At 39.2% G+C, this 21,642-nt stretch overlaps 1 protein-coding gene across 1 annotated transcript in view; it reads right to left on the bottom strand.

Annotated features, from left to right (window-relative positions):
• The window catches only part of LOC127373561 (protocadherin-15-like), a 172,445-nt gene that overhangs the window by 139,507 nt on the left and 11,296 nt on the right, over positions 1-21,642 (bottom strand). Inside the window, exon 2 of the mRNA XM_051418160.1 lies at positions 5,403-5,553. Coding sequence (XP_051274120.1) covers positions 5,403-5,535 — 133 coding nt within the window. The 5' untranslated portion in view covers positions 5,536-5,553. The remainder of the gene's footprint in view (positions 1-5,402; positions 5,554-21,642) is intronic.

The raw sequence follows: 21,642 nt of genomic DNA, 5'->3' as shown, positions 1-21,642 counted from the left end.
GTAGCTAGACCCCACCCAAATATTCTGTTCCATCATAATATAGATGCTAAGGAAACTCCTAACTTCTGTTTCACTGCAAAGAGAGTCCTTGTTTTATTTGTATCTCTCATTTCTGCCAATAGTTATGTTAGTAGTCAATAGTAGTGATGCTTATGTGAAATAAAACATAACCATGTTCTAACAAAGGGAAGGAAGAAGTAGCTAGTAAACATGAATGTAAACAATGCTGTAATAAAACATCAAAATCTGCAGTGCAGATGTTTTATGTTGAGGGAAACGTTTTTTTAGACCTCAAGAACACTCACAGTGTGTTTAGTGAAAAGGAGTCAATGTAAAAATAACAGTTTGTTTAAAATAAAACTCCACAGGGTACCTTTAAGTACAGAGTCAGGATATATTTAGGCTAGCTTAGCACAAAGACTGGCGGCAAGGGGAAACAGCTAACTCTTTCTAATGGGAAAACACACCTACTTACACCTCTAAAGCTCAATAATGTCTCCCTTTGTTAAACCCTTACATACACAAAATTGTATAGAGTATACAGGTTTTAATTTCTTATATGATATGAATTTTCATATATATCGCCATACTGTTGCATAGCTGAAACAACTGCTGTAACTCATTTGTTTCTTGTGCAATATTTTCTTTTTACTTTCTTTATACCAGGCTAGGCTAAACATGTCCTGACTCTTTTGCTCTGTAGTTAAAGCACATCCAGAATAGAAACCCGGAAAGCAAATAACTTAGTTTGCCAAAATGTTGAACAAATTCCTTTAAAAGTGTATTTCTTCTGTTTTCTATGTTCACCCCTGTCCTTTTTATCCAACGTTTTATATGCACTCTTCTTACTCAGTGGCACTGTGAGCACACAGTTGACCCATACACCATTCAAATACAGACTGAGGTTCTTCAAAATATATATGTGTGTGTCAGACGAATTCTGGTACAATTAATTGACTTAACACAATAAATAAGCTGTAGTCTTTTGAAAGGAGTATACAGAAATGGCGAGAACAAAGAAGGGCATTTAGAGTGAAGCAGAGTAAGGGAAGGCAGCAGAGAGAAAAAAGCAGCAATAAATGTGAGAGGGGAAAAGTTCCAGAAGCAAAGGCAGGGGTGGAGAAATACCAATCTACAGAAATACCACTCTGCCTCAGAGATGGGGGTATAAGAGGGAGATGACAGGGGCTGATGAGAAGAAATGGTAGAGAGAGAAAAAAGGCAGTGAGAGGGACAAAGACAGTGAAAGAAGAGATGGGAGGGCTGAAGTGAGGACAGATGGCAAAGACATTCACTTCAGATGAAACATCTAACAACAAAGGAAAGCAGTAATAAATATTAAAATCACCTTGAAAACTTCAACTCCACCCACATCCACACACCGACACACACAAACACCCTCACACGCACACAATATGCCATCAATCTACAGTACCAGCCCACCGCACTGGCAAAACTGACATTAGCAGTGTGGCATATTTGTCATAAGCACGTAAACTGTCCTCCTCCATCACACAGGCGTAATCTAATAGAGTCTAATACAAGTATTAAATTAATACACCCCTGGCATAATCAGCAAGGTGTTAAACTTCACAAAGGTATAATGTCCTGCATGTAACCACGTGGGACTGCATTCAATTTGTGATCTGTGGTCTTATTCTGTTTTTTTACTGAAAATAATGGAAGTTGAAAAGGTTGTTGCTCTGGCTGTAAAACCACTGAGACCAACTCTAAACCCCATGAAAACCCTATGAAATAACTTCAGTGCAGTTAATTGCTTAGATATTAGCAAGCTGTATATAAAACTATAACTACATTTTGGTTTTTCACTCTCTGAATAGCAGAAAAAAATGTGGGCGGTGATTCTGGGGTTCTGTAACCATGTAGGCGAGGGTTTTTGGAGGGAAATATAATTTGGTTTAGCACTATGTGGCAATTTATGGATAATCAATGCATACAGTATTGGCTCAATGCCAATGTAGCCCCAAATGCTGGATAATGGGGGAAACATCATATACCGGCAAATTTCTACATAAACAATACTTATGCACATAAACCTTTCATACACTAAGAGTTAATGACACACACACTGATGAACATTGGTCTAGTCCACTGATTCAGAGTTGGTGGCGGTAATTTGCTAAAGCAAAACAGCAACGTGCTAACAAAAGGCGGGTAAGGATGGACTTGGCTAGCTAGTAAACACAGATGTAAACAATGCAGGTTGAAGCTTGAATGGAAAAATGGATAGAACATATGTTCTTTTGAGAAACTTAAGCATCCACTGACGCTTTCGGCCCACTAAAATATCGACAGACAAAAGCATCCGATTTGTGTGGAGCAATGAGGAGGCTGTAACCTTAATACACGAAGCAAACACAAATGCCATATTTCCATCATGTTTTATAATTTTCTATCACCAGTTGAGGTTTGACTGGTATTCTTTTAATTTTGCCATCTGGTTGCGCCCTCTTTTTTGCAATGTTCACTGGCACCCAGCTGAAGAATTAGCGCCACCTATTGCTTATCTCGATGAACAAAGCAACACATAACAGTAGGGGATGGAAACGCACATAAATGCTTTCTTTGTCCTGATAGTGGCGAATGTGACCCACAATTTACCTGTTTATTTATACCTTCCCTCAGAGTGCCCTACACAGCTGTGAGCGTGAGTTCATTCAGAGTGACACTCCGTAGTGAAGGGCCAGTGAGAAGGAATCGGTTTGGGAAAGGGTCACAGTCACGCTAGCAAATGACATTTACATAGTGTCAGACTCTTTTTGCATCTTGCAGAAAGCTGGCTGGCCAGAGAAAGTCACGGTGAGAGGAGTGACTAGAGAGGGCTATCTGGTAATATCTGGTTGATAGAGCATTGTACTCCTCTCTTTTTGGCAAGCGTGCTTTTCATTATTTTACACACTGCAGCTGTGCCACATAATCACAGGCATGTTATCATAGACACACAAACCAGCACAGTTTCATTGTCATGCAGGAAATCTCTCTCAGACAATCACACAGGTGCAAAGGAGTACATTCACAAGCATTTAGGCATTGAAAAGTAGCAACATGAACGTAGAGATACACAGACAACACACTCAATGTATGACAACTCGAGCATCACTCATTTCATGCATTCCGTTGTGTCTTGTTTATATTCACAGATAAGTCACATTCAATTAAAACAACCAATGAAGCACCACCTACACACCGCAGACTTCAACTGAATTCATAATCAGAGGCAAGTCAAGTACAGGAATTCATCAGAGCAGAGGGTTTGCATTTGAGTCTGTTATTTTCAGTGCTCGTAACATTAAACAAGTTTAACAAAATTAGCTAGAGTAAGCTATATGATTTCAGAAATTAACACTAAAACTTTATAATCTTAATCAGTAAAAGTTGTTTTTTTTGGAAAGAAAAACACACTTTTAGCCTAAAAACCCTGATTTGACACCTTGTGTGGACTTTCACCCTGGGATCGAGGCTCATTAAAAATATACTGGTACTCTTGTCACTCTGGAAACCAAAAGTGATAAAATATAGTATCTTACCTTGAAACCCAGGCTAATTAAAACATACTAGTACTCTTGTCATGTGGGGGTCCAAACAGCTAAAATCAACCGCTCATCCTGGGACTCGAGCTCATTAAAAACACACCAGCACTCATGTCATGAGGGGACCCAAACCAGGACATATATTGTATGTCAACCCAAAAATCCAGGCTCATTAAAACCTACTATTCTTGTTATGTGCAGATTCACCAGAATAACGCCTGCAATCCTGTTTTTGAGAACCTGCCAACAGTTTAGGAAACACAGTTTTACAGATGTAATTGAATGCAGGTGGACATGTGCAATGAGGAGAAAAGAGGAGATGCAGGTGGGTCCAGGGAGATCTGAATTGAAGGGATGTTTGGAATTATATACCTCACTGAATTCACTAAAAACCTACATGTACACACTTGATGCTTACATATGCTCCTCTCTACCTCTGCACAGAAGCATACACACTCACAGACATTCACCTCTGGCTACAGCCCCTGTCAGCTAAATGCCAACCAGATAAATTTCAAGGACTAAGAGTTAAATGGAATATTAATATTCTGACAAATCGAGCAGAAAGTCAAGAGAGTATTACGCTGAGCTTTCCCAACGGTGATGACTTCATTCCTGTCTTACCTTGCTTCAGTTTGCTCTCTGTTCAAGGAAATATGAATGTGAATATTTTTTAAACATTAAAACATCCTTGGCATATTTTTCCAATTAACTATTACTCCTGAATTACAGATTCTTCTTAAATTGTGAAGTGAAAGAAGAAGCACACCAGGGCACATTCACTTTAACATTTACATTACACCCCATCCAAAAGCTTTGTGTTATGTAGGTAGTTTTATGTATAAATGTATAAAATGTATAATTTCTATGTATGTATCATCTCACAAAATGTCCCCCATTCAATAGCCCACATACACATTAAATACATACTGTGATGGAAACAGAGGGGGATGACACAGAGAGGGATGATGGCTACAACGAGATACATGAGGAGTATTATTCCATCAGCTTTTGAGACATTTTGTGATTTGGCCTGTTACGGGCTGTGGATGTGATACGTTGTCACCTGGTTTATGGCTTCTTTTCTTTTGTGTCACTGTGACAATGAAAAGTGACACTGGCATTAATCTGTGTACTTGTGTTTGTGTATGTATGTACGATTGTATTGATTGCCATTTTTATTCATTGTTGTATAATTTTGTATTTACTATTATTATTTGCTATCTGTAAGTCAGATCACCCCCTGGGACATTAAAGCTTTATTCTACTTTTCTCTACTATATTCTACTGTGGCTAGCATGGTTCAAAACAGGTGAGCAGTGAGGGCTAGTTTTTATTACAATATTATTTTATAACTACATGGTGCAGTGTGTGCAAATTGTCAAATTAAATAGAATCAACTATGTATTGTTATTATTTACTTAAGTGTTGCCCATGCAGAAAATATTAATAGAATATTAGTGGACAAAATGGAATAAGAACAGGAAAAGACTGTAGTAAATGATATAATAAGAGGAAAAACTGAATATACTACTTAACACCCTTTGACAAATTGTGTTGTGGCTGTCTAAACAGAGCACTATTAATCTTCAGTCATCAACAGATACATAAAAGAGGATCCATAATGGATCAGGAAAATCCTGTGGCAGCTAACTGAGACATGCTCACTACCGAAGATAAGTCAGAAAAGTTATGTGCACCGTTCTGATATCAAATCCCTGCTGAGCAGACTAGATTCAACTCTGAATTATAAAACAGAGGAAAAAAATATGAAGACACAGAGAAAACACAAGTCAAAGAGAGAAATCATGACTAAGAAAATGGAGGAGGGGACACAACTAGAGACTTTACCTTCTGTGTCTTGGCCGAGACAGGTTGATAGCAGCAGCAGATAAAGGACTCCTGTTCCCATTATGCTCGGCCATTTGACCCGGCCCCATGACAGTGGCCCCATTAAGTGCGTTCTAACCATCTTCACCACCATGCTTCACCAAGCATCCAGCTGCAGAGAGGAGGAGGAAACAGGAACACATAAACACAGGTCAGTCACAATCCTTCACCTCATTTTTAGCTGCACAGTATGCAACATTAAAAGCAGTCATTTTCCAGTACTTCCTTTTCAGGCTACGCCACCTGTGCTCTGGCTGTCAGTGACCAGCAATGTGGAAGCATACATTAACATACTCACAAGATGACATCTGATGTCAGCAGAACTGTATGCACTTTCCCGACCCATCCCTACACAAGTAAGTTTTGAATGAAAATATGCTTTCCATATTGACAGCGCACTCCATTACATCCCTAAGGTGAGATGTCCTCACAAAGCTCAGGTGGAATTTAATATTCATTTTGTGGCTGCACTTCACGGTTGAATGTCGCCAATCTAAAATCTTTGATCAATCATCTTTGTGTTTGTGCATCAAAGTAAATGTCTCACAGGGATTGCCACCACAATGGAAAATATAGAAACCTGTGGATGATGATAGAGAAGGAAATATTTTGTGCTACGTAAAAATTGCCAGCGGTGGCAACAACATCTCAGATCTTGCAGAGGAAAAATTTGACACAGCTGATAATACGTTAGACATTTTCAAAGATGCTACACAGAGGAGAGAGTGAGAGAAATACATTAAGCTGATATTTGTGTATGTGTGCAGGTTGTGCGTATGTGTATTTCTTAGCTTGAGACTAATTACATTTTATAGGGAGAACATGTACAGCTGAAGGGAAAATACAAGGTTTCTTTGAAGTTCTCAGTCAAAGAGACATTTGGGTACTGTCTGAGTCTCTATGTGTACGTGTCTATAAATGGTTGTTTTGATTGCTTTGTGGTAATGCAGCTCAAACCCATCTAGTATCAATACTGCCCACTTACTCTCTCGCACCAGCATATAAATTGAGTTTAAATGTCCTACAAGAGAAAACATCTTTCGACTCTTTAACACAGACTCTCAAAGGATAGAGTTCACTTAGGTGGGTGTTTATGTGCGTTGCAGGTGGAAGAGAGAGCACAGTCACACTTCTCGCCCTCCACCATCTTCCCAGCAAGTCTGGGTTTTAAAATGATGTCTAGTTGCAAATTTGCTTTTTTAATGGACCAGTGTGTAGCATTTAGCGGCATCTAGGGTGTAGTTGCAGATCGGAATTCCCTCGCTTCACCCCAACCTTTCCAAGTGCGAAGGAGAAACTAGGTTGGCTGTGAAACTTGCGAAAGCGCAAACAACCCCCTGTAGAACTAGAACTTCAGGTGATCATACACTTATGAAAACATACCTATGAATATTATATTCCTTTTCGGCCAATAGAGCCTCCTAAATGTTGGTGTGAAATTTTATCTTTGAGTTCTTCACTGACAAAGGCTGAGAAGGAAAGTATCTAAGGAGGGAAGATAGATAATGTTCAGATTAAAAACCAGTTTACAAAAAAACAAACTAAACCAAATGACAGTGTTTTAGCATTAGAATTAGCTTATACTAGCAATCAACAGCTGATAAAATCCACTAGCAAATTTTTCAGCAATTGAGGTCAATCCGTCGGCAAGAAATGAGTAACATGTTTTTGGTTACTTCTGTGTGAAGTGGAAGATCCAGGCTTGCTGCTAATTACGTGCAGTAAATTTGCTATCATTATGAACTGCATGTGCGCTGTGTAAAAAGCTTGACAGGTGTAGCAACAGCAATTACGGTATGGGAGACATGGATCAGTAAATGGTCAATTAAAAGCATCCAAACTGGAATATATTATTATGCCTTTAAAGTTAATTTGCTGTTCAAAATAACACAGATAAGTTATTCTCCCATTCATTGTTTGATTCATTTGATATACCTAGTCAACATCCAGCGCTACGGTATGTAATCACCTTAAATTCTTTGTTCCATTTTCAATGGTAAAACTGAGAATATTCTTTATTTTACAGAAGGAAATGATCCCGGACCTTAACCGAGACGAAAATCAGCTGCTCTTTTTCAGTAAGACAACATTAACTGCTTCCCGTCACGCAAAATCTGCCGCCAGTTTAATTAGAACTGATTTATGAAGTTCCCATGGCAGAGATTACTGTGACAGAGTCAGATTACTATTGCCCTACCCCCTGAATGGAGATGGAGTTGGCTGACAACGGAAATGTAATTGTGATATTCTGCCAAACCCCAGAGGTGAAATCCAACAGTCACAGGGGCTGGGTGTAGCTTCATTTGAGAGACACACTTTAGACTCACAATGCCACGGTGCTGCTCTTAACTGCCCTTAATTGAGTTTAACATATTAAACTCTGGTGCTTTAATCTACTCATAATTGTGTGCAGGTGTGGTGGGCTGTGATCAAGATGTAACGGAGTGTCAGAGAAAGCCCTGCAGAGGAGACTGATAACACCTCTGACATTGTGGAGAGGGAAAGAAGCAGATGGTATTTTTTTCAGTGGCACTGATTTTTATGAATCGCCAGGGAAACTCTGTGTTTATGAATTCAAAACTTCTCTGAGTCCCTAACGTCATGCTAGCCCTGTTGATGAGTTTTATAAATAATTCCAGTGGTTTTTTCTTTAATAAGGTTGAGTCTCCAGGCGACTAATCTCTGCACGCGACCCCTGGTACTGTGATTTTAGTGAGAGAGTGATGGACACAACGCTGGGCTTGCATCATAAGCATTTGTGCTGGCTTGATAACGTATTTAAAATTACATTACAGCACAAAAACAGAATTACATTCTGGCAAACTTTATGTAACTATTTGAAGTGAGGAACAATGTTGCAACACCAGGATTTTCATTTGTCAACATTTTTTAATTTTAATTTTTTAATTTTAATTAAAATGTGTTTAATCAACACATTTTTCAATGAATGCAACCCCAAATGATATCATCACTCATGTATGACACAATGTCAGCCATATAGTAACAAAAGTACTGCATACCATCAAGGAATCATCTGAAACACAACAACTGTGATCAAAGTGATGCATACAAGCCCACTGGATAGAAACATGAAAGTACGTTGTCAAGATTATGTTTGCTCACATTAAATTATTTATATCTTCTCAAACATCACTTGGTACCTTTTCTAAATTCCAGCATGTTAGTTAAGTAAAGACGATCTTATTTGATTGGTAATTCCAACCACCTCCCTCAATGTTTGGATAGAATAGTATAATGAAAACCTTGTTTAGTGTAGAACTCTGCTACCGGGTTAATAACCCTCTGTTAAGTATGTGCTCACTTGGTGGAATAATGCTTTTAATTGCTTCACAGACAATACATCATTATACCTTTCTTTGACACCCAGTAAACCAAACTGTGAAACACTCTTATAGGGTGACCTTTTCTTTTTTATAACCTGAACTTGAGAAAACAATGACAGCAAATCCAAAATAAACTTTTCTGATGCAATAACCTATTCTAGAAGGAACCCAATAGCCCATTCTCATAAGCCAACACGAAACCAGATTGATTTTTCACAGTGCTGAATGGAAAAAAGATTTTATGCATTTCTGCTTACTAAAGTTAAAATGTTCTTTGTTCACTTTTATTCAGAAGGTCACGTTATTACTCAGACTACTGCAGATCATTTTATTATCAAATAACATCACCAGCTCATTGTCAGTGGTTGAACATAGAGACATTTGTCCCCAGATTGTAGCATTTCTAAACTATCGCTAGGTCTGGCCAAAAGATATAGTGACACAGTAGTTCCCTCTAAAGTAGACCTGTTGACTCTCTCAGTCAGGACAAACACGAGAGGATGCGTGACGAAGGTCCTTGACCGGAAGCTTAGCTTACTAATGAATATTACAATAATTAATAATGTACAGCAGAGAATACTTCCTGCTGCAGCTGAAGAAGTTCAGCCTAACGAAGTGAATGATGGTGAACTTCTACACCGCCATCACTGAGTCCCTCCTCAACTCCTCCATCACCATCTGGTACGCAGCTGCCCAGGACAAGGACAGACTGCAGTGAAACATTGACTTTGCTGAGAAGGTGATTGGCTGCAATCTGCCATCCCTCCAGGACATGTCTATCATTTTTCCAACCCAGTTTATATTAAACCACGCCCACTTCAGTATGACAAAAGACTTGGTGGCAGTGTTCCCATTGAAACCACGCTCACGTGGGTCAATCTTCCCCCGGAGCAATAAAGGGAAATGTTAATTCTGAAGGACTGTCAAACTGCTGGTTGTGTCTGTGTTTCTCTTGCAGTTGGTTTTGAGGTGTAGTTGCCAGCTGGACGGGACCCAGTTCCAAGCACAGACCTGACCTGCCGCCGGCGCTTGCCTTGTCGGTTGTCGGTTGATCCTTCAGTTGCCATCTTTCCTGGTGAGTCTTTTCTCTTCAGTCTGCTCTCAACAAACCGCCCTGCCACCGCCGAAACCAAGTAGTCCTGGCTGTGGTTTTTCCAAGCTTGTGTGTATATAGTATAGTATATATATCCCAGTGAACACCCAGCCTGTCCACTCAGCCTAGCCCAGAGGCACTCGACATTCGCTCAGCACCGCCACTGGCTGCTTGTTTTTCCAAACCCACCCAGACACTACCAGAGCTACAGTACAACCTCTATGCTTGACTCAATCTGTTCTTCAGAACGCAACATTGATAAACAGTATTTTCCCATGTCCCATGCATAGACTGTATTATATTGTCTATGACCCCATGTTGTTATTTTACAAGCTACTGCAGCTATCATATGCTGATGAGTCATACAGAAATGGATGTGGTTGCTCCTAAACTGGGTTGGAAAACAATAGACGCCTCCAGGACCCTGAGGCCAGCAGGAGAGATTGTGGCCATCTCCTCCAAACTCCGGCAGGAAGCTGAAGGTTTTTTTTTTGCAAATTCTATCCTCTTTGTTTCAAATACTATACAGCTCATTTAATAAACATATAGTTTTTAAATTTTCTTTTGTACATTTTCCTACTTTATTTATATTTATTTTGTCTTACTATGTTATCGTATATTGTTACACACTGGAAAATCTTCTCAAACATGATTCTAACAGTTTTCTGCTCCTTTTTTCTATTATGCTTACATGAACTACATAACAATATGACCCCAGAAGTGATTTTGATTATTAAATCCACACTAATTACAGATAAAAAAGAAGCAGACAAATGAGGATATTATACAATTATATTAGAATTAGTAAGATAGAGAAAATTGAGGGGGTTGAAAATAAGGCTTCAACTCATTATAAAATATGTTGTACTTTATAATGAGTAATATTTATTGAGAGTACAGAAATGTAGTTTGCCAGTTTGACCCTCACTAATGGTATCTGTAAAGCTGTCATCATCAACAGTTGTTCTCATATGAGTTTCTGCTTGCATTAGGTAATTCTGAGGCACTGATGAGGCTTCACTGGTTAAATAAGGGCTTAAAAAGAAGTGCATTACCACCACACAGTAAACACAACACATGTCAGTGAGAAACAGGCGAGAAGCACTGAAAATCAAAATAAAATCTCTGTTTATTGGGAGTGTGAAAGAATTCACACGCAGCAGGGGGATTTGTTTAGCTGTTAGCGACATGGACATTTGCTGTTCTTTTTGGTTAACCTGCTAGGATTAGCTAAATCTGGGGAAGTAAAACTCTTGAGAAAATTAAAAGCACTCCTTTTGTACCATCCTGCATGGGTGTCACGTTAGATAGTTAAAGAGTGTACATTTGCATCATAGTTGCAATTTCACCATAACCTCACTTTAACATTTTACTGAGCTTATCCACACTTGTAAATTCTAGCACCAGTGCTAAAGTACACTATATATATATATATATTAATATTATATATATATATATATATATATATATAGCTAATTTCCATCTACTGTCTCTTGACAGGGGCTGCCAGTGATGTGCAAAATGTAATGAAAGATTTAACAGTTTTAAGACAGCTGCAATGACATTAAAAACCCTTACGGCTCAAGCCAAAACTTAACAAAAATTACCTCATTACATTTTTTTTTTTTTTTTTAACATTTTTTTGGTTGTTTTTTTTTTTAAAAGCCCCCCTTATGGCCATGAACCCCCCCAACTTTTCTAGGTTTCTTTCGAACAACATTCACAAAATAAACTACAGTTGACATAGCCAAAGAACTAAAATCACCAGACACTTCAGCCACATCACCGGCGCTATCTAATCATAAGTATATCTAAAGCATACTGGTAATTTGAAAATACCAATAATAAAAAACCCCTCTCCTAAGCAAAGAATTGAGACTAAATAACAGTTCCATATCCACATTCAGAATAACCATTATAGCCACTAAAGAATACATAACTTTAAGAATAGTAAATAAAACATGGTATTCAATGTTGAATGTTACAAATAACACAACATTTTTTAACAATTCAAGGCACAACAACATAGTAAATAATTTTTTTAAAGGTTTCTATATTTGGGCTTACAGGGCTACAACAGTGTGTTGGACAGTGTTGCTGGCTTATGTTTAATTCCCTGGTAAAGTTCACAAAGCACTGCGTCACACAATAGTAGGCCATGCTGTAAGTGTCAGTAACCAGGATGAAGTGCATTAGGGCTCAAGGCGCTTCTCCTCTGGTAGAACTTCAAAAAGTTTTATTCCCCCAGAGAGGAGAGGAAATACACCCGGCAGAGAAAGAGAGAGACACTCACACAAAGGAAATGAGGAGGAGAGAATAAGAGAAACATGGAGACACAGTGGAAACAGAAAGGGGGAAGCAGAAAAAGGGAGAGAGAACAGAGAACAAGACGAGAGATGGGGCAGAAGGTAAAAAAAAAGTGATAAAAAGAAATTACGTTAGAAAAGAGGAAGAAGAACCAAAGACTGAGACTTTGTCCCAGACAATACCAGCCCAGACATACAAAGAAAGAAAAGGAATGAGACAGAGATTGTGACCTGCACTTTAAAGGTCGCTGGTTTTTATTGAACATCAACAACCTCTCACTGATGTATAGTGATCACAGGGTTGGGGAGAAAATGAGAAGAGGGCATAGCTAGAGTGAGGATGGGATAGGAATGAGGATAAGAGAGAAACAATGGCAATCTGAGAAAGACAAAAAGATTGAAAAAAAAGACGGGCACTAGAGGAAAACAAGCAAGAAACTTTGGAAAGGAAAGACACAAAACGTTGACCTTAAAACAGAGGCAATGCTGATAGAGAATATGTGTCTGTGTGTGTTAAAAATAGTGAAATAAAGAAGCTAAGTAACAAAATGGAAACTTGACCCAAAACAATGAGTGAAAGCGAGAGATGTTGACATGCTGTTTTAAGTTGTTCACTTCCTTGGCGTTTGTGATCAGCTGCCTGTCATTGCATGTGACTGATAGGACCTTGTTACTGTAACTCCAACCGACCGTGTGCGCTTGTGTGCAGAAAAAGACAACAAATAAAGATATTTCCCTTGTTCTGTCAAAACCGACATCTGCCTATTTCTTTTTCTGTCAGTCTGTCTGTTTTACTGTTTGTGGTGTGTTTGTGTGAGTATGTATGTCTGTCTGTCAGCCTGTTTGTCAGTGTCTGTCTGGTATCTTTCACAGTTCCTCTGCTGCCAAAACTAGACTAGAAATGTACTTTTTTTCTTTCCTCCCTCCTTTTTTTTATTTCAGGCAGATGGCTGAAAGCCGTATGCAGAGCAGCTTACTATGAGTGGTTCACTGTCTTGCTTGAGGATGTTTTGCCAGGACACAGAGCAAGTGAACTGTGACTCTTACAGGATGGTCTGTAATAGACCCATGCTGCTGTACAGCATGAACAGAAAGGCAACATTTGCAGATTTGTGACAAAGGCCCTCCCCTGGAATCTGATTGGCCACTCCTACCAGAGTCAGAAGGTGATAGGTAGTTGACTTGTTAGTATAATGGATGGATTACTCAATGGCCATGCTGGACACAGCCTCTCCCCCCCTCTGGACAAGAGCCCCTTCTTGTTGGAAAGTCATTTAAATGACTAAAAATAGACAGAAATGACCATAAAGAGCTGCAAAACAACAAAAAAAGACCACACAGAGATGCAAAACAACCACCAGGAACCCTGAAACAAAAACAAAGAGATGCAAAATGACTAAAAAGAGACACAAAACAATGCGATGCAGGAGAAAAACAACGAGATGTGAAACAAAGAGACGTAGACATGTCGTTTGTAGTTGTTTTGCCCATCTCTAAGCCTGGTGGTGTTGTTCAATTCAAAAGTTTCTAAACTCTCACTTTTTCATTTTTGTGTAAATTATAATACAAGATGAGTAGGCTTTGAAGGCAATGGGTGCCAGGGGTTAAACATTTGAGATGAGTTTTGTGTCTTTTAATGTGATAAAGAGCTTGTAGTACAATGTCAAAATGAAGTAGATGAAATATAAGTAAAAACAGTATTTGCAAATGCATATACCACTGCACACCTGCATTTGGAATTATTTAATTATGAACAGTTACCTTTTCTGTATGAATGACCATTAAAACAGTTTGAACAGGTTTGCAACATGCTGATTAGGGACTAAATCTCCCTCACTTGGCAGTATCAGAGAGCACGAACACACACACACACACACACACACACACACACACACACACACACACACACACACACACACACACAGTTGCGTTGACCAGGCTGTCCAATAAGCTAATGGTGGGGCACTTTGCTCATCTCGTTCTGCCAATCTCACAGAGACAGTCAGCACCTGTGAGTGTGAAGAGGCGGCATCCAAAACACCACAATTTCCCTGATTGCACACAAGCACTGAACAGAGAAAAACACAGAGGGAGCGAGAAAACTGGAGAGAGTGAGAGTGAGAGATCGGAAGTGAACATAAATTATAAAATAGTTTTTTTTTTTTTAAAGCCTCAGGTCTTAATGCTCAAGTTCTGGATTTTATGAGCAAATTCTTTAGTGAGAGGAGTGATGGAGACAGAGCAAAGCAGGTCTGGAGTCGAAATGTTCCAAATAAATGAAGACAACAGATTAAGCAGTAGCTGAATAGTAAAGCCAGACCCAGCCCACCACTGCTGACCTGATGTCTCAGGGCGTTTTCACACCTATAGTTCGTTTGCTCTGGTCCGAATCAGGGACCAACTTGTTACAATGTTGCATATGGCCTCGAGTTTGGTTTGTGTTCACACAGCAGCATTTAAAAGCGGACCAAAATGTGTGATGCGCGAGGAAGCTGCTCTCTAATTGGTCAGAATTTCCATGCGGGAAAACTCCCGAAAGTAAACAAAGAAGAGCAGTCTCCAGAGCGCCACTTTTCAATTTTACAATGGAGGGACAACTACGCGGGTTGCTTTTGGCCCTGGTCATCGTGTATTACATAATTTGCACTTATCACTGTAGGGAAACGGTACAGTTTGAAAATGAGGCAAGGCTGAGGCTGGAAAATAATGTCATGATGCACTGGAGTCGCCGACGATGCATATCAAGACAGTTCAGGCGGAGGCGCGCATTAATCCTGCTGAACTGTGACATGCTCATCAGCCGAAAATATTTCCGAAGATCCATCAGGTAACGTTACACGCCGTGGTCTTCAACACAGCATGCACAGCGGAGCTGGCTACGGGAGGTGGTTTAGTCCAAAACAGGCGCAATGCTTCCTTCAGTGGGGTCGGATCGAGGTTGGATCATGTTCTCACCACAAACGAACCGTACCAGAGTTTGTTTGGAACCGGACCGAGACCACTTCTTCAACAAGGTCTCGGTCCGGTCATTTTGGTCCGCACCTGAGTGTGATTGATGTGTTCACATCTTCCCAAACGAACTGAACCAAGAGGGTAAACGTTCCAGGGTTCCACTGGCCAGAGCAAATAGAACTACATGTCCCATCTTATCAGCTTGTGAATTATTTAAAAAAATCCCACATCCTTCAACATTGCTAGGTAGTTCATTTGCATTCAAATTGTCATATGAATATTTTTCAACAGCACTTGAAAGCAGCATTAAAGCAAGAGTACAAAAGTTGCAGCGTTATGCTTCAACACGTTCATGTCAACAAAACTGACACTTGTTGCAGTTATGTTACCTCAAGTGCTACCAAATAAATGAAGCAATTTGTGGGATTTGCTCGCATCTGCCTCAAAGGACTTTCATCCTCCAAATGTAATCAGTCTGTTATTGCTGAGCACATGGAAGGCACAATAAAACAAAATTTGGCTGCGGAAATAGATGTATCGATCCGTTGTGCAACCCCAGAAGCAAAAATAAGGATATGAGCAATGCAGGACAAGTTTTGTGAACGCACACCAAATTGGCAAAACCAGTGAGCAAGCAGGGAGCCAGGGAAGAAGACGAAGAAGAAAATAAAGAGAGAATGAGGATTTGAAGTTAACTGTGAAAGGAGAGTCAACGAGTGAAAAGCAGACTGGTGACAAAATAAAACTGGGAACATATAAAAATGAATGAAGAAAGGTTGGAGGAACACAGAGAAAGAGAATTATGGTGAAAGAGAGGGCGAGAGAATGTTTTACTTATCTGCTATTCTAAGTGATTATGCAATAAAGCACTAAAAAGCACTGAGGTGTAAATATATAAGTTTTTGTTTTATTTCACGCATATTTCAAAACTGCCACAACAACACTGCTTTGTTTAATAGTCACGCCAATAAATAATTCAAATTCAAAGCAAGAGTGAGAAAGCAAGCGAGGTTTAAATTAACAGACAGGCACAAAGAGGAGGGAGAGGGTGGAAAGAAGCTGGGTCAGTTGAGGACAATTTAGTTGCATTTCCACTGTGTTTGTTCCACTTTGAAGAATTGGCGACTCATCCACCGAGTATGCTTTGTCAAACCCTGGAAGGTCTCATTTCATTTACAACCTTTTAATCATATGAATCCCTTTCAGCTGAGTTCTGTTACTGTTAGAAATATGATGTAGGGGGAAACAGCTTCAGTCCTATTTGATGGGATGGTAGCTGTGTGGAAACTTTGAGTACAATTGGTATCAAAATGAAAATCCAACAGAAATCAGGGCCTCTGTAGAGAGTGACAAAAATAAAGTCATGGCACTCTAAAGCTATCTTTATCTACCAATCATGATGGGAAGTAAGGGTGCTGAAGGCGCCCAGGTGCAGCACTCCTGTCTCTGGTTGGCCGAGGTATATGATGTAAAGCCCCCTGCACTGTTTTAATGCAGGGCTGTTGTCTGTCTGAATCACGCATTACACACTTCCCTCTGACACTGGAGGCCTGGGTTGGCATCCCTCAGCATCAACCTTTAAAAATGTAATACTGGAAGAAAAAAGCACACATACTAGTTCACAGGTAGACGTCGAGGTAAGGGAGGGAAAGCTATGTCACATTTTGCCTTCTTTTAAGAAATATAACAACAACATGACAACAATCTTTTCCGAACATCATCCAGTATTTACAAGCGTAACCAAGTGTTACAAAAGTAACCTCTTAGAGTAATATATTACTTTCAGCAGTAACAAAGTAGTATAATGCGTTACTAATAGGAATTTGGTCATATTATTCCATTTACCAACTAACACATGAACACCTGAAATTAAGCTTTTATTGTTGTTTTTTTAAGAATTCATCCATACCTCGCCACCAGAAAACACATCCCCCAAAAAAATCCTTGTTGCCAAAATTTGGTGGCTCACATGACTGCAGACTCAGAGTCAGAGAGCCTCCATTAGGCTATATATTTACCACCATTGGATTTGTCAAGAACTGCAATAAACTTGAGCTTCTGTGCTTTGATTACCTGTAATGAAACAACATTACCCTCTTCCAGTTTACAAAGTCTAGTTGCACTATTGTGGATATCTTGCTTATAACGTGGTGTAACGCACTACTCTACATAGACAGTAAAACAGCAAAGTAACTGATTACTTTCAAATTAAAGTAATTAGTAATAATGTATTACATTTTGAACACTGGCATTAGCCATGCCACCACCACACTAGATGCCATGCACTGAAATTAGAGAACAATTCAACAAAAAAGCATTGCTCTTGAACATAATCTGAGGTTTTGTATTGTAATGCTTTGCAGAACAGTTCAATATCGATGTTCTGCAGATGACTAGGCTGCATGCTGGCAGGTAGTCATAGGTTTGTGTGTGAGGACACAGGAAGCTGTGTGTTGAAGAAACAATTAAAATCTTGAGACAAATCATACAAGCATAAATCAGCTGTTTTTATTAATGCTATAAATCCAGATTTCCAAATAAATAACAAATATCTGGTCATAAATTTATGAGGAACACTTTCCACAATACACCTATTTGAGGCCAATTTCCAAACCAACACACATGCATGAACACATATTCCATTTCACTCACTTGATAGTTAATGGACCAGGAGGACCGTTAAGCTTTGACGATCTATTTCCTGTCCCCCATTAAGTCCTGATGACTCATTTCCTGTTCCGGAGCAGATCTCTTTGCTAGCAGGTGACACAAAATTAGGAATATGTTCAATACAGGACACAATGGAGCATGGTGTATATGCATGAATGTATATGTGAAAGTGTATATATATATAAGCTGGTGTGTAAGGTTGTGCTTGCTCCCATGAACAGGGGTGCATTTACATGTTACCATTCATATGTGATGGAGTGAATAATGAGGCATGCCCTCCGGTTAACATGGTGTAAGTAGGTGTTAACTATGACAGATTGTGCTGCCACTGGTGACCACGGTTGATCAGTCAGATAGCCTTCACCTCTCTGCTCCTCAATTATTTCACAGTCACATAATTGTATGGATGGCAATAAATCTCACATCTCATTTCATGCGGTTGATTTCACCTCTAATGTCGCGGCAGCTCCAATTTCAATTTGTCTGATACTCTTTTCTGGAAAAACTCCAGCTAACAATGAGTAAGCTTGTAGCTGTCAGCTGTCACTGCTTTCACTCAAAGACACTCCAACAGGATGCACATATGGACTAGCTGATGTGTTTTTGAGGGTTAGGTCTAATTGGAGAAATGTGTTCCAAAATGAGATATCCAGCATTAAGAAAAGTGACATTTACAGCCTGTTTGCAGGGGTTATTAACCATGGGTCACTTCCATTTCAATGTATGTTTCACCACCAATAAAGTTTTTACCCGAGGTGAAAATATAACAAGCAAACACAGGTACAATCCAAATATTGGTAGAATGTTTTAGAGAATGTTAAAATTTTCCAACTGGCAACCATCAGTTCAACATTTGTCGTTATATTGCCGATATATTTGCATGGGTGAGTGCCGACCCTGTTTGCAGGATAATGAAATCTATCCAAAAAAAAATAATTTTAAGCAATAGCAATGGTATCTTTGCATTGCAAATGCATTCTGTTGTTTTTTCCCAAAAACAAATAAATGGTACTTGCAATAGATTTTCCTTTAAGGCTCAATTTTAGTCTTATTTTACATTAAATATTTGCATAACTGTGGTTCTCTATGAGTGTAAGTCTTTGTGTGGACAGTTGCACAAGCTGTGAAATACTTAAAAAGCTAGGTCGTGACATGGTATTGACTGAATTCATTTATTATAGGAGGGATTTTTCTTCCAGGCTTGCAAAGCCAAAATACACTCTCAATGAGATTCAATTTTGATAACCATCTCTTAAGAACAAATTTCAGTGGCCTGTAGAGATCATGTGTCTGCCAAAGTGTTACAGACGGTTCAGTATTATGATATAATTCTGCACCTGTGTGTCATATTTTTGGCCAGAAACTAATGTTGGTGAAGAGTTTCAGAGAAAATTGACATTTCCAGAACAGCCACCATATTTTGTAGTTTGAAGAAATTGGGAGTTAACCCAAAGACACTCATTGTCCAATCAGGTGTGAAAAGCATTTGTATGGATGTCTAAGGGAAGGTAACTATTGTCAGTCATTTATAGGGCCTTCATGGAGGGGCATCTGTCCCAGGCAGAAGTCTAGTGATCGGAACTAATTTACTGCATTGCTGGAACATCTATCAATTCAGCATTGCACAAAATTTGGATAGGGTTAGGTGAGTTAAGGGTTAGGGTTAGGACTCAAGAGATGATTTTAAAAATGCATGGTAAAGGTTGAGGTTGAGGTAGAGGCCAATATATCCTGAATCTTAGTTCTTATATGGGTCAAGATCCAAAAACATTGACAATTCTCATCATGCAAATCCATCAGCATCAAGCCAAATGACATGGCAATCCATTAACAAGTGTGTATTCAATTTCGGAACCCATCAGCTATCGTCTGAAGATGATTTAGCCTTTGGGGGCAACGGCCAGTCTTTTGGGCTTTCAGCCAGCTGATGTCCAGAAAATATCTGGGCCAAGACTGTCTCCGCAGTCCAATTAGTAACTTGAATGACGAGAACACATTTCTATAAACAGACATATGCATATGAATGCAGATACATTTTTAAAAAAGCTAAATCATCGTCAGATGGTAGCGGATTGGTTCAGATACTGCAATGCGTTGCGCCTCTTTTCCCCTCCACATTTACGCGCATGCAACCACAATCTGCACAAACATGATTGCTAAATACCACTCAGACTATAAATAGAAACCGGAACACTGGTTCTGGTGACAAAATCTTGGTCCCATGCCTATAGATTCCACATTCATATGCAGATATCTGGAATAGCTGTGACATTTTCGTGCATTTATCTACGCATTCATGCATTCATAGATGCTGCTAGTATGGCTGAAGATTTGTAGTCTTTGATTTGTAGTAAAAATGTTCAGACCAAAGTCCCTTTTGGCCAACTTGGTAAAGGCATTTAAGTAATGGCAATGTTTATAACACATTCCTTCAAGCACCTGACCAGGAATCCAACACTACAATAGCTAGTTACTACCAACACTCTCCATTCTCAGTGAATTCTCTCCAGAAAAATGTCAGACTTAGAAAATCTGCTTCTGTCAGCCCAGTGAACTAATTCTTACCCTCACTATGTAGGTCTGACATACTACCCTGGAACAGGCGTCAAGGCTTGAACACAGCTCACAGCTGCCAACCCCACTTAAATGTTGTCACCTGAGTTTGGCTGCAAATCTGCTGATCCAATGATCTGCTGATCGGCACACATGGCAAGGACATAAAGTTCCTGTTTAAAGACGTCAGTCAATATTTGATAAACCAATAAAGTTGCAAATAAATAAACCAGGAAATTCACAAATTAATTATTTGGTCAACACATCCTAAACCAGCCAGAGACTGCAGCCCCCATAGTGCTTGGCTTGATTGGATCACGATATGTGTTATAATGTGTTAGAGAAGATTCAGAAGCATGTTTTCCCACTGAAAAGACAGGATATTATGAGAACAACCAATGTTTGCTTGATCATATACATTTGGCGATTTCTTTTCACGACCAGCAAGTAATAAATCCATCATTAACAACAATTGTGATATCTAGAATGTATCAAACATCTAAAAACATATTTGGTGCCAGATTGCTTTAGTTTCTTTCTGATTTAGACCTGCCTCATCAAGGTCATGGTCAGTCTAAGAAATAGCAACAGAAAAAAACTGGCCCTTCAAAACACTTCAAAATTGACAGCTTTGTTAAATATTAATGACAGCAGGGAGAATGAAGAATGGAACAGGAGAGAAGATACTGGAAGAATAATTGATGAAGGAGTGAAAATAATTGGTTGTAAAGTTGTCTTTCTTTGAGTAGTAGTGGTTTCACGTTCTGGAAAAGGGAGCGAAATAAAACACCGAGGAGAGAAGATGGTGCAAGAAAGACAGGAAGAAGAACAAGAGAAAATGGAGAGAAGGGACTATGATGAAGATGTGACATAATAAGAGATGGCTGTGTTTTCATTCCCCTTTTAGCCTCCGCCCAGTCAGCATGTTAATCAAAAGCAACACTTTTCACCAACATACATCAATGGGCAACACATCAAAGTTAAGTTCTTGCTCCCCTAAAAAGAAGAAATCTACTATGTTCTTATCTCATAAACCACTATGAAAACAAAGTCAATATTGCCCTACTTTGACATGACACAGCTGATGTTCAGATAATAGTCTACTGATCCTGTTAAAATATTGCTGCTTGTCTAGGATTTCACTTGATGTGCAGTTGATTTCTATATATTCTTGCAAGAAAATTCCCAGTTGGTGTTACTCATTATAGATGCAATGCAAATTAAAATCCTTAAAAGGTATCTTTAATCTGGGATTTACGAAACAACCGCCAATTTTGGTATTA

This window comes from Dicentrarchus labrax, unplaced genomic scaffold, assembly GCF_905237075.1.
Source record: "Dicentrarchus labrax unplaced genomic scaffold, dlabrax2021, whole genome shotgun sequence".
Lineage (NCBI taxonomy): Eukaryota > Metazoa > Chordata > Actinopteri > Moronidae > Dicentrarchus > Dicentrarchus labrax.
Note: the sequence above shows the minus strand (reverse complement) of the source record. Positions and strands in the feature narration are given on the sequence as shown.